The sequence below is a fragment of the Danio rerio genome, chromosome 16, assembly GCF_049306965.1.
Source record: "Danio rerio strain Tuebingen ecotype United States chromosome 16, GRCz12tu, whole genome shotgun sequence".
Taxonomy (NCBI): Eukaryota; Metazoa; Chordata; class Actinopteri; order Cypriniformes; family Danionidae; genus Danio; species Danio rerio.
Genome location: NC_133191.1, coordinates 2,614,342 through 2,627,177, shown reverse-complemented (window position 1 = coordinate 2,627,177; position 12,836 = coordinate 2,614,342). Strand labels below are relative to the sequence as shown.

The following is a 12,836-nucleotide window of genomic DNA, read 5'->3' as shown; positions in this document are numbered from 1 at the left end:
GAATTAGCTAGCGCTAGCTACAATATGGTGCACCGAGTTGGATAATATGATAGGCTAATATTGCAGCATGCTAATTATATTTTTCCCTCTGAAAATTGTCATCGATAATGTGATGTCGCACTGACTGTGTGTGAACTGACTGAATGATAATACACTTTTACCAGAGTCATAAATTGTGTTTCAGAGTGCTTTAATGGATGTTAAAGGATGTTTAATGGATGTAACCCTGGTAGATTAACGTACATTAGGTCCATAACATTTCAAGCCTCTGCTCAGGTTAATAATAACAGACTAAAATGTGAGATGTCTTGTTAAATATCATTTTAACTGAAGTGGAGAAGAGCTTCATTACTGCTCTTTAGTGATGTGTTGAGAATAAAATATGGTCTAAATCAGGGGTCACCAGCCTTTTGGAAACTGAGAGCTACTTCTTGGGTACTGATTAGTGTAAAGGGCTACCAGTTATTAAATAACATTTTTTTCTTAATTTCCTTTTAATTATATGTTATTATTATTAATAATAATATTGATCTTTGTGAAGACATTGATCATGTTAATGATTTCTCACAGTAGTTGTCAATATTGATTTAACAAGTTAGATAAATATTAATATGCAACACTTCATTTGTCTGAAATTGTTTTTAAAGTTTTTTTTTTTTACACAGTATATAACTTAAAGTAATTTTCAAATTTACACCTATGCAAGTGTGATTTAAAAAGAATACCTATACAAATGTGTTGAGAATTAAATATGGTCTAAATTATAATTATACCTTGCTTGAAAATGCTTGACTGAGCTTAACCCAACCAGTTGTTCTGTTTAGGGCCAAACACTTTTCACACAGGGCTGGTTTTGGGTTGTGTTTTCCTCAGTCTCTGCGTTCGCTTGACTTTTGTTCACTCTGGTGCCTTGACTAGTCAACTAAGTGTTGACTATTTTTTATTTATTTATTTTATTTTATTTTATTTTTTTATTATTTTTATTTAAACTTAAAATAACAAACAGGCATTTTCAACTTCCATTGTTAAACATATATAACATTATATGCAAGCAGCATATAATAAACAAAACAGTAAAAACTAATAATAACATGAATAAACTATAAATAATATAAAAGGAAATACATTACCTTCAGCTGGGTCAGTCCATACAAGTTGACAAAAGCTTAGAGAGCTTTAAGGCACCTTTTGTTTTTACCTGTTTTATAGATTTATATAAAATATTGAAATCATTTTAAATGCTTTAAAACAAGGAGAAACTTTAACAAATCTACATTTGTGGATATAACATTTTGCTACAATCAACATATTATTACACAGAAATTTAATTTCCTTGTTTTTCATAAAAATGCCAAATTTCACAATGTGATAGTCAAACGCAGGTATTACATTTTTTGTCATCAACCACTCAAACAATCTGTCCCAAAAGGATTTGACAATAGAACAACTATAAAAAAAAGATGTTCCTGGGATTCAATATCTTTCAAGCAGAAAATACAAGCATTACTGTCTAAATTAAATCTTATTCTAAGAAATTAGTTACATGGATAGATGTCATTAATTGTTTTGAAATGTACAGTTGAAGTCAGAATTATTCGCCCCCTTCGAATTTTTTTCTTCTTTTTTAAATATTTTCCAATTTATGTTTAACAGAGCAAAGAAATTTTCACAGTATGTCTGATAATATATTTTCTTCTGGAGAAAGTCTGTTTTGTTTTATTTTGGCAAGAAAAAAGCAGTTTTTAATTTTTTTTAACACCATTTTAGGAGCAATATTATTAGCCCCTTTAAGCAATATTTTTTCTCAAAAGTCTACAGAACAAACCATCGTTATACAATAACTTGCCTAATTACCCCAACCTTTCCTAGTTAACTTAATTAACCTAGTTTAGCCTTTAAATATCCCTTTAAGCTGTATAGACGTGTCTTGAAAAATATCTAGTCTAATATTATTTACTGTCTTTATGGCAAAGATAAAATAAATCAGTTATTAGAGATGAGTTATTTAAACTATTATGTTTAGAAATGTGTTGAAGAAATCTTCTCTCCGTTAAACAGAAATTGGGGAAAAATGATCAAGTGGTGTAATAATTCAGGGGGGCTAATAATTCTGACTTCAACTGTACTTCTTTCATTTTAGGTAATTAGGGAAATGACAGGTATCTTTTTCTCATTTCAATTGTGTCCGCATAAGAAAATCTCTCTTTTAACAGGAAGAGGAAAATATTCTTTTGTCAGTAGTGATCTCAAGACCTTGTTGTTACATTTAATATCCAAAAATGAATAATTATTTATAACCAAATCAACTAGTGTAGGTGTTACAGAAGAGCATTGCACTATACCTTTAACTAAATACCTCAAAGCTACAGGAATAGCTTTGACAACCAAAGAGAATTCTCTATATGCACAATTAAAATTGAATTTTAACTTAAAATGATCATAACTCAACATATTACCGTCATCATCCATTAAATGAATTACATTCCAAACTCATTTGTCAAATCAGTCTTGATGAAAAATGATTTCCTCTTATGTAAAATACACCTGTTATTCCAAATGATAACATTATGTGGAGTAAAATTGTGCTTGTACAACATTTTCCAATATAGTAACACTTTAAATGGCAATTTAGTAAGTCAAAATAGAAGAAAAGAAATTCCTCCCATTCTTTAAAAAATATGAAAAGGGATGCTTAACCATAAAGATGGTTCATATTTAACAAAGCTTTGTCTAAGTCTTGACTAGTTCGGTTGATTAACATGGGAGCACTGTACAAATATGGCGGCGCTATTGACGCATGTTCAGCATCCGTATGCGATTTCTAGTGTATTTATATCTATTGCGTTTATCAAAAAGGGCTGAGCCTTTTATTTTGAAGGCTTGTTGAACTTCTTAAGTATAATCTCAACTAGCCTAGTTCATATTATCGAGATTAAATGGATTACATTCAGGCAAAATCAATTTTAACTGCACCTTCTTTCTGAATACAACACATTGCATTAGTTTGATCTGATTGTTGATTGAGGGACATATTTTACTCTGGAATGGTAGAAGAAGATGGTGTGGATTTGGAGGAAGAAGAAGAGGAAGATGATAGATCAGAAAACAGAAGGAAAGTTTAGAAATCTTATTAACTTATTAAAATGAGTTAAAGTAACGTAAAAACATTTGCTGAAACCTGATTTACTTATTAAAATGAGTTAATGTAACATAACACGTGTTGAAATCTAATTAACATATTAAAATGAGTTAAAGTAACGTAAAAACATATCACACTTTAAAGTGAATTTTATATAACATCATGGTGTACACGACAGTCTCTGGACTTGCTTGCAAAACAATAATCACTTTCTGGCTATCGGATAGGCATGGTTATATATATATATTGCGATCATGATTTTCGAAAGTGTTACATCGCTTGTAAACGTTTATTATTACCATTTGATGAGTCTCCCCATACAGTTTGATCTAGCACTTGGACCTGAAAGCCGATTCGTGTGAAGTCACACTTAACAAGCAGATAGAAGATTGGTGAAAACGTTGCCTGGTCTGATGAGACTCGACTTCTGCTGCAACGGTAGAGGGTCAGAGTTTGGCGTCCACAACAAGAAAGCATGGATATTGCTGACCCTGTCCATCCCTTTATGAGCACAATGTACCCATCTTCTGATGACTACTTCCAGCAAAATAACGCACCAATCATCTCAGACTGGTTTCTTGAACATGACAATGAGTTCACTGTACTCAAATGGCCTCCACAGTCACCAGATCTCAATCCAATAGAGTACCTTTGGGATGTTGTGGAACGGGAGACTCGCATCATGAACGTGCAGCCGACAAATCTGTTTTGTCTGATGCCATCATGCCAATATGGAGCAAAATCTCTGAGGAATATTTCCAGTACCTTGTTGAATCCATGGCACGAAGGATTAAGGCAGTTCTGAAGGCAAAAGGGGGTCCAACCCGGTACTAGTAAAGTGTACCTAATAAAGTGGCCGATGTGTAATAAAATTTTTGAAATTTCTAGATATTAATATTTACTTTTAAAGACTCAATATGGACTTTGGAAAGGATACCGCATCATTGACATCTTATGTGTCAAACAGTGTTACAGGAGAGACTGACCTGAGTAACCTAATATAGTCTAAATCAGAGGTGTCCAAACTCGGTCCTGGAGGGCCGGTGTCCTGGAGAGTTTAGCTTCAAGTTACCCTAATCAAACACACCTGAAGCAGCTAATCAAGCTCTCACTACATATAATAGAAACTTCCAGGCAGGTGTGTCGAAGCAAATTGTAACTGAACTATGCAGGATAGTGGCCCTCCAGGACTGAGTTTGGACACCCCTGGTCTAAATGACTTCAGAAGCTCACTGTAGTTATTTAGTACTTGACAAAACTACTGTTCGGAGGATTTCTGTACTCATGATACACACGCTTATTACAAATATGTTGTTCATTTTCATTTCAGAATAGTTTTAACAGATGATATTGATTAAATTAACCCAGAATGTTCTTTAAAATTCAGAACCAGACCCAAAGTAAGATAATGTTGTTTTATTGCCTCATTACAAGACTGAGAGTTTAAACTAACTCATTTAAACGCAATGAGACCTGTATATAAAAGCTGAGTAAGCTATTTTACTCATGAGTAAGTATACTCTATATTTGTAATTATGCAGTAATTAAGTCTCCATAATCTTCTGGTTGAACTTTGTCAGCTGAAAAACTGGTCAGAAACACAATTGAAGCAAATCTTTCTTTATTTTTCTCACAATGCTCATGAACAGAAGACAAACAGACATGTCAACACCGTATTTACATATTTACATACTGCATGTTACGTTAGATTAAGCTGCAAGATAGCTTCGTAGCAGGCTGTGCAGCAGGGTCTACACTCGTTCAATTTGCGAAGCTTTGCGAGGTCCAGATTCAACATCACCAGCTGGTTCAAGTAGTCCCTGCTTATCCACATGCGTCTCCTCTCCAACACAAACTCGAATGCTTCTTCCAGCTTCATGCGCTGGTGGATCATCAGATATGCCATAAAAAGCACCACGGACTGGTTTAAGCCCTCGCTGCAGTACAGCAACACCTTATCTGAGGAAATGCAGAAAAAAAGACGGTCAAAACAAACTCATTCAACTAACAACACAGCTGAAGTCACAATTATTCAGTTATTAGAACTATTATGTTGAGAAATGTGCTGAAAAAATCTGCTTTCTGTTAACAGGAATATACAGGAATATACAGGGGGGCTAATAACTCAGGGGGGCTAATAATTCTGCTTCAACTGCAGATGAATATTGCATGTGTGTGTGTGTGTGTCAACTCTTACTCTTTGTGTCACTCAGAGCCTTGTGTAGGAATTCTGCTGCTGGTGAAAATAACTGTGCTATGTTTGGCCAGCCCTGGACTCCGAGTCCTGAACGCACATTGTAGTAAGTGATGTTCTTCTTCTGGTAGTAGTCCTTCCATTCCTCTTCCTTTAAGGACAACGGCACAGCGTTCACAATGTGCGTGATGTTCATCTTTTTCAGTTTGGCTTTGTTCCTCGCTGTTTTCCTGCACAAGAACACAACAACATCATCCATTTCCCTTCACCTTCACTTTCACTGACTGAAAAGCTGAATTTACAAGAAGAACACACAGCGCTCACTCTGGAGTTCTGTAAATCTACAAATGCTGAATTTAACAAAGTTTACAGGAGCTTGTTATTGTTTTAATAACGCAGATTTTTCTTGCAGATTTTGGCCATGTTGTAAAACAAATCCACAAACTAACAGTTTTCAGCATTTTGTGCTTTTTTTTTACTCAATCTGTCCTCAAATCTGTAGTCAAATAGTTTGAAGTAGTGTGGTCACGATACTGGGATTTCAGACTTTGATACGATACCTTGACAAACATCGATACCCTACTATATGATTTTAGATACTACAAGTTAAAAATATCGATATTTGGTACAAGTTTCGATACCAAGGAACGCGGAAGTTGTATATCCCAAAGCTTGCATACTTTTAGGGTGTAGTATAAGTATGCGAATTGGGACGCAACAACTGACTGAGCACTGAGCGAACAAAAACCAGCCTCAGACAGTATTTTACCAGCCTGAATTTGAGGACTGAATTTGATTGCAGGTTGACAAGCGGAATAAAATGGCTGGGAGAAATACCCTAACCACAACAACAGGATAAAACATGACTTAAAAACATTTACCCTGACTTTTAATGTCTGCAATAGATCTTTTAAAAACTCCATGACTGTGGGAATTAAGCCCGGGTGAAACCCTGCATCATTATTTGACTGTATGCTTTGCTGTTATATGTGTGTGTTGTAGACTTACTCGTCAGCTATGAAGACATTGGGCCAGACTTCACTGACAGGAGTCCAGTACTGGGAGGGTTTGACGATACGAAGGTACATTTGGGAAATGGTCTGAGGGTGGTTTATGTCGACCGATGAAAACTCCGGCATCAAACCCGGCTGTTGCTGCTGATTGTGGTGACAAGCGAAGACGACTAGCTGCGTCAGGAGGTCCCTGCTCATTCTGATGTTTTTACGGTTTATCATATGGCTAATGGCCTTCGTCAATGTTTTTCCGTGGTATATCATCAGATATGGCACCACGAAAAAGCAGGCGTGCCTGCAACCCTGTTGATCCTGCACCAGCAGCTGATCTGAGAAAAGAAAGACACAAAACAATTGAACACACTAGAACATGATATTAAAACACTGTGTGTGTGTGCGTGTGTGTGTGTGTGTGTGTGTGTGTGTGTGTGTGTGTGTGTGTGTTCTTACTCTCTGGGTTGCTCAGAATCTTGTGCATGAGTTCTGCCACTCGGTAGATATGGCAGCTAAAGTCAAACGGGTCATCGTCTCTTGAAAACACGTTGTGGTAGGAGATGTTCATTGTTTCGTACAGCTTGGCCTGTTCCCTCCTCAATGCATCTTGATTTGCCAAAATGGGTAAAGTGTTCAGGACGTGTGTAATTCCTCTCCTCTTCAGTGCAACTCTGTCCATTGCCCTTTTCCTGCACAAGATCACAAACAACTTTAATCAGCTTTCTAAAATGACTTACAATGCAGAAACATATACAGACTCAAAGGAAACCTCTTAAGTATCTTCAGTAACCTCTTACAATATATTCAGCTGAATTAACTCATTCATTTGTCACTAATCCAGCTCCACAATATGTTTTATTTCCGGCAACAAAGGCTGGAATGTCAAATAGACAATGTGGAACAGGGAGAGCTTCTGAAGTAATCACTCTCTTGAAGTAACCTACCCAACACTGTCTCCATTACCCTATTAAAGCATCACATGGCTTTGTACTATACATCATGAATGTGTTGCAGACTTACCAGCTTCCAACGTAGAGGTTGTCGAAGACTTTACAGATGGAGACCCATCTCTTCCTGTTCTCCATTTGTTGCTTGTCCAGGTTGGAAATATTTTGGGTGAAATGCAAATGCAAGAGTGAAATCTTCTCTTCCATTTGAGGTTGTGGTTGAGGACCCCTCAAGTCAGAGACACACAGCTCCCCTGAATCAACGGCCTTAGGTTCGGGTATATAACCGCTCGGACCTGGGACCGGTTCTGGATAGGGCTTTAAAGCACACTTATCCAGTTTTAAGTAAACTTCAGGGTCATGTATGTGTGAAATCATCGTGACTGGTTCAAGACCGTACGGCTCACAAACATACATTTCCTCTGAATCAACTGCCTTAGGTTCGGGTTTATAACCGCTCGGACCTGGGACTGGTTCTGGATAGGGCTTTAAAGCACACTTATCCAGTTTAAAGTAGACTTCAGGGTCGTGTATGTGATAAATCTTCGTGACTGGTTTAAGACCGTACGGCACAACATACATTTCCTCTGAATCAACTGCCTTAGGTTCGGGTCTATAACTGCTCGGACCTGGGACCGGTTCTGGATCAGGCTTTAAAGCACACTTGTCCAGTTTGGAGCAGGCTTCAGGGTCATGTATGTGTGAAATCATCGTGACTGGTTCAAGACCGTACGGCTCACAAACATACATTTCCTCTGAATCAACTGACTCCACTTCAGGGTCTGGTTTATCGGCAGCAGAGTTGCTTCTGTTCTTCGCTGCGTCACTTTCAATTAAGTGTCGCTGCTCAGCGAGGATTGTTAATTTCCTCAAGAAGTCTCTGCTTGGCCTGATAAATCTCTTGTGTGTCACCAGATCAATGGAGTCCTCTGGTGTTTTGTTGTGGTGTATCATCAAATATGCCAGGAAAAGTGTGGCGGAGCGGCTGACGCCCTGCAGGCAGCACACCAACACCTTATCTGCAGGAACAAAGAGAGAAAGATCAACACAAACGTATCGCTAGCACATTTAGCACTGTAGGACAGATGGAGAGATGGATAGATAAATACTGTCCCCACAAGGATAGTAAACCCAGACATTTCTGACGAGGGAAGAAAATTAATAATAAAAATGACTCTAAATGATTGAACTGGAGCTGTAAAAATGCAGAAATGTTTGGGTAAGTGCACTTTCTATAAAACACACTGAAATACTCATCTGCAGAGTTATTGGAGGTTATTAATAAACGTTTATGACTTAAAGAAACAAATTGTACGTTAAGTTCTGTATTGTATTTGTGTGTGTGTGTGTGTGTGTGTGTGTGTAACAGCAGTTTCAGCTATTATTTTATATTACTGTAGTACCACAGAATCACCACAACAGATTAATTCTGTGAAGAACTTTACAATAGTTAGAGTTTAAAAACAGCACAGTATTTACTGCTATACACTATAGTACTCCTGAATTACTGTAGTATTTGTTTCATGCACAGTATAAAAACCTTTACACCTATGAAATGTCCTCACAATTCCCAAAAAACAAACCAGCATTCGCTGAAAACAAACTCAACAATTTGGCAGTGTACAACACAATGTTGGTTCAGTTTGTGTGTGGAAGTGAACTCTTACTCTGTGGTTTGCTCAGGGCTGTATGAATGAAGTCTGCCGCTGGGAAAAAGTGTTTGGTGACATCAAACCATCCATCATCGTCTGCAGACAGTCTGAGAGAAGTGATGTTCATGTCTTTGTAAACCTTTTCCCATTCATTTTTGGATGTTTCATTCTCCAGCTCTGGTGCAGCGTTCAGGAGGTGTGTGATGTTCATCTCCTCCAGTCTGGCTGGGTCTCTGGCCGTATTCCTGCAAAAGAACACAACAGCCTTGATTAGTCTTCATTAAAACACTCTTACTCTACAATTGTCCAGGGGTGCGTTTCCGAAAACCATCTTTAGCCAACTAAGGTCGCAAGTGTGTCATTACAAAAATCATTTGTTGATTTGACGTTTCCCAAATCTGTCATTCAACGAACATTCGCAAACTGAGTCGCAAACTTGTGCACTTGCAACTACACCTCTGGAGCTGTAGCTAGAAACCGTTCCTGGCTGTGTTCTATTTTCAGTTATCCCCCCTATGCCCTATTCATTTAGAACATTCTAACATTTAAACTTGGAATTATTAAAAAAGCATTAAGGTCATCTCTCTTAGCTGTAATTTGCTTTCAAAGTATTTTTACAGTTCAGTTTTAGCGATCTTCATGTTTACAATTGCTCCCTTCACAGTGCACTTTGAAAACATTGATGTCATTTTGAACACAACCAAAGCTAGTATATTTTTACTGTTATTGCTCCAAAGCTAGTGAAAACAAAAAAAAACATAGCATACGTTAATGCTTTTAATTTAGAGTAGGTTATTTGTTAAGTATCTGTACTGTATATGAGATGGGCCTGATGGTTAGAACATTTCTGCAGTGTTTTACAAGTGTCAAAATCTAAAAGTAGACTTTAAAATAATAAAATAAAAATATTCTTATTTTTATTATTAATAATAATGAAGTAGAATGTTTTTTTTCCTGATACATAATAAGTATTAAATTTAATTTCTTAATAAATCACCTCATTATTTATTTATTTATATGATTTATATAAGAGATTAGAAGAGTTCTTCGCTTTTGTAAGTGATTTTATGTTTGAGAGTAGATAATGTAATGTTCTCTATAATATTTGTAATGGAAACACAGGCCCTATATGTGCCATTTGCATATATTTTCAATTAATATGAATAAGCAGTGCATGTTTTTATCAAAATAATGTTGCATTTGTTTCTGAAATGTGTGTGTGCAAAACAATATAATTTGCACAAAGAAATGATGAAGTAGCTCAGATTGCCCAATACAGTCTACAACTGCGCTGTGTTTGATTTGTCTTCATAAGGCTGCAGTATGTTTTACTATTAATTACTGTTTAATTGGTATTAAAGTCACCATGACATTTAAATTTGCTCTTATTTTTTAAACCATTACCATTATTTATTAAATCATGCACCGCACAACATTTGTTACTCATTTCAGGACTGCTTCAGATGTGATGTGTGTTGCAGACTTACACATTTCCTATGAAGACGTTGGGCCAGACCTCAGTGACCGGTGTCCACTTCAGAGCGCATTTTTCCAGGCGGTCCTGCAGGCGGGTAATGCGTTCAGGATCTCTGGGATTAGGGACATCAAGTAATTCTGGATTCGGCTGTGATGAGTCCCTGTTTTCTTTGTTTCTCCGAAACTTTGCCTTCACAGCCTTCCATGCCCTTCTGAAGAAAGACAACACACGGTTGCTCTTCTTCACTTTGGTCTTTCCTACTAACAGACAAAAACAAAGAAACAAGTTATTAAGACATGTCTGAAATGAGTATATGTACATAATAATAAGCACCTGTTAATAACTGTTTCACCAAAAAAGCCTCAAAAGTGACTGAATGTAGTTTGATAAAAACAATATCTGCAGTTTTGTTTGTTTGAATGTTTATATTGAAACTGTCTGTGATTTTAAAGGATGGGTAACGTTACAGTGTTAGTTTGGACCTAGCATGTTTAAACCTAACAAGGGCAAGACCATTACAGACATACTTATAAACACTATACTTAATACTATACTTAATATACTTAATACTATACTTAATATACTTTAAAATAAAACTAGTACTATCGCTGTGCCTCTTTTGGGCCTTCATTCATATTCCTATACAAAACATCAAAATTTCTATAACAAGTTCAAGTTTGGGTTTCACAGATTTAAAAATACACATGATTAATTAAAGATATTTCCAAATATAGTGAATAATTGACGTTTACATGTATTTTATCATCCATTAAGACGACCTACAGTCTATATATGTGTTCAAATATGTTAACTAAACATATAAGACGCCCTGTAGTGAAGTTTATACAGCTCAGAGAGCCTGTGTTTGTATTTATGTGTGACAGTAATGTGTTGACAAATGCTCTTTTCGACATTTACCGTTAGGGCTGATGCTCCGGGCGGCAGCAGGAGAGGGGCCGAAGCCGCCCTCAGCCTGAGCCTGCCCGGCTACGCCATCTGCTGGATCTTGTAGATGTTCGACGTCCAGCGAGGCCGGCATCACGGCGTTTCTTCTAATCAGGTTAGTCATGATATTTGTTTTCTTACACACTGTGTTAAAAACGCGTCGACAAACTGTATGGATTTCTTCACTACGGTGAAACTCTGCGTCCATTTAGTCTACACGACAATTTTCACACTAATGGCGTTTTTCGCTCGGTTACAGTCAGTAGAACTCAAATTCCGAACGCACTCCATGGTTGCCACAGCAACGGAGTTACGTCATGGCGGAGACCCGCATTTTAAAAAATGCATCCATTCACTGATCGATCTGTCATCAAAATACATCATTACAGACGATTAATTTAGCGAGTTTTACATCACACTATAATACGAGATACTCTTTAATGTTAAAGTCACCAAAGCAGCCGTTCTTAGTCCCAATTATTGTAATAATATATGTTTTTTGCCAACTTGCTAAAGTGAATTAGCTAGCGCAAGCTACAATATGGTGCACCGAGTTGGATAATATGATAGGCTAATATTGCAGCATGCTAATAATATTTTTCCCTTTGAGAATTGTCTTTGATCATGTGATGTCGCACTGACTGTGTGTGAATTGACTGAATAATAATACACTTTTACCAGAGTAATAAATTGTGTTTCAGAGTGCTTTAATGGATGTTAAAGGATGTTTAATGGATGTAACCCTGGTAGATTAACGTACATTAGGTCCATTACATTTCAAGCCTCAGCTCAGGTTAATAATAACAGACTAAAATGTGAGATGTCTTGTTAAATATCATTTTAACTGAAGTGGAGAAGAGCTTCATTACTGCTTTTTTTGTAATGTGTTGAGAATAAAATATGGTCTAAATCAGGGGTCACCAGCCTTTTGGAAACTGAGAGCTACTTCTTGGGTACTGATTAGTGTAAAGGGCTACCAGTTATTAAATAACACATTTTAATTTCCTTTTAATTATATGTTATTAATAATAATAATAATAATATTGATCTTTGTGAAGACATTGATCATGTTAATGATTTCTCACAGTAGTTGTCAACAATGATTTAACAAGTTAGATAAATATTAATATGCAACACTTCATTTGTCTGAAATTGTTTTTAAAGTTTTTTTTTTTTATACAGTATATAACTTAAAGTAATTTTAGGCTACCCGGTGCCCACAGGCACCATGTTGGTGACCCCTGGTCTAAATGATAATTATACCTTGCTTGGAAATGCTTGATTGGATGCTGGAATATTTGACTGTCCTGGGAAAAACCAGGATGTCTGATCACTGTCTTTTCGGGAATATTTTGCAACTCATTCAGGCTAACAGCAAACAAGCTTTCTGGACAACAGAAAAGTTCAGTCTTCATTCCTTCATGTTGCATCAACACAAATCGATCATGTCTAAGCCAGCATTATTTACAGCGTAG

The 12,836-nt window shown here is 36.6% G+C and overlaps 1 protein-coding gene across 2 annotated transcripts; it reads right to left on the bottom strand.

The window, feature by feature from the left end:
* Window positions 1-4,744: 4,744 nt before the first annotated feature.
* Window positions 4,745-11,975, bottom strand: LOC100333749 (uncharacterized). Of its 2 annotated transcripts, none has more exons than XM_017351385.4 (8): window positions 11,335-11,975; window positions 10,427-10,676; window positions 8,955-9,184; window positions 7,361-8,306; window positions 6,797-7,029; window positions 6,342-6,675; window positions 5,337-5,563; window positions 4,745-5,098 (listed from the first exon to the last, which is right to left on the bottom strand). In XM_017351385.4, exons 1-8 carry the CDS (start codon window positions 11,567-11,569, stop codon window positions 4,839-4,841), a joined length of 2,715 nt encoding a protein of 904 aa, XP_017206874.3. In that variant the 5' UTR covers window positions 11,570-11,975; the 3' UTR covers window positions 4,745-4,838. The 2 variants fall into 2 exon arrangements, with proteins under 2 accessions (XP_017206874.3, XP_073781786.1); XM_073925685.1 differs by having other exon boundaries at window positions 10,427-10,673; window positions 11,335-11,956.
* Window positions 11,976-12,836: the final 861 nt, after the last annotated feature.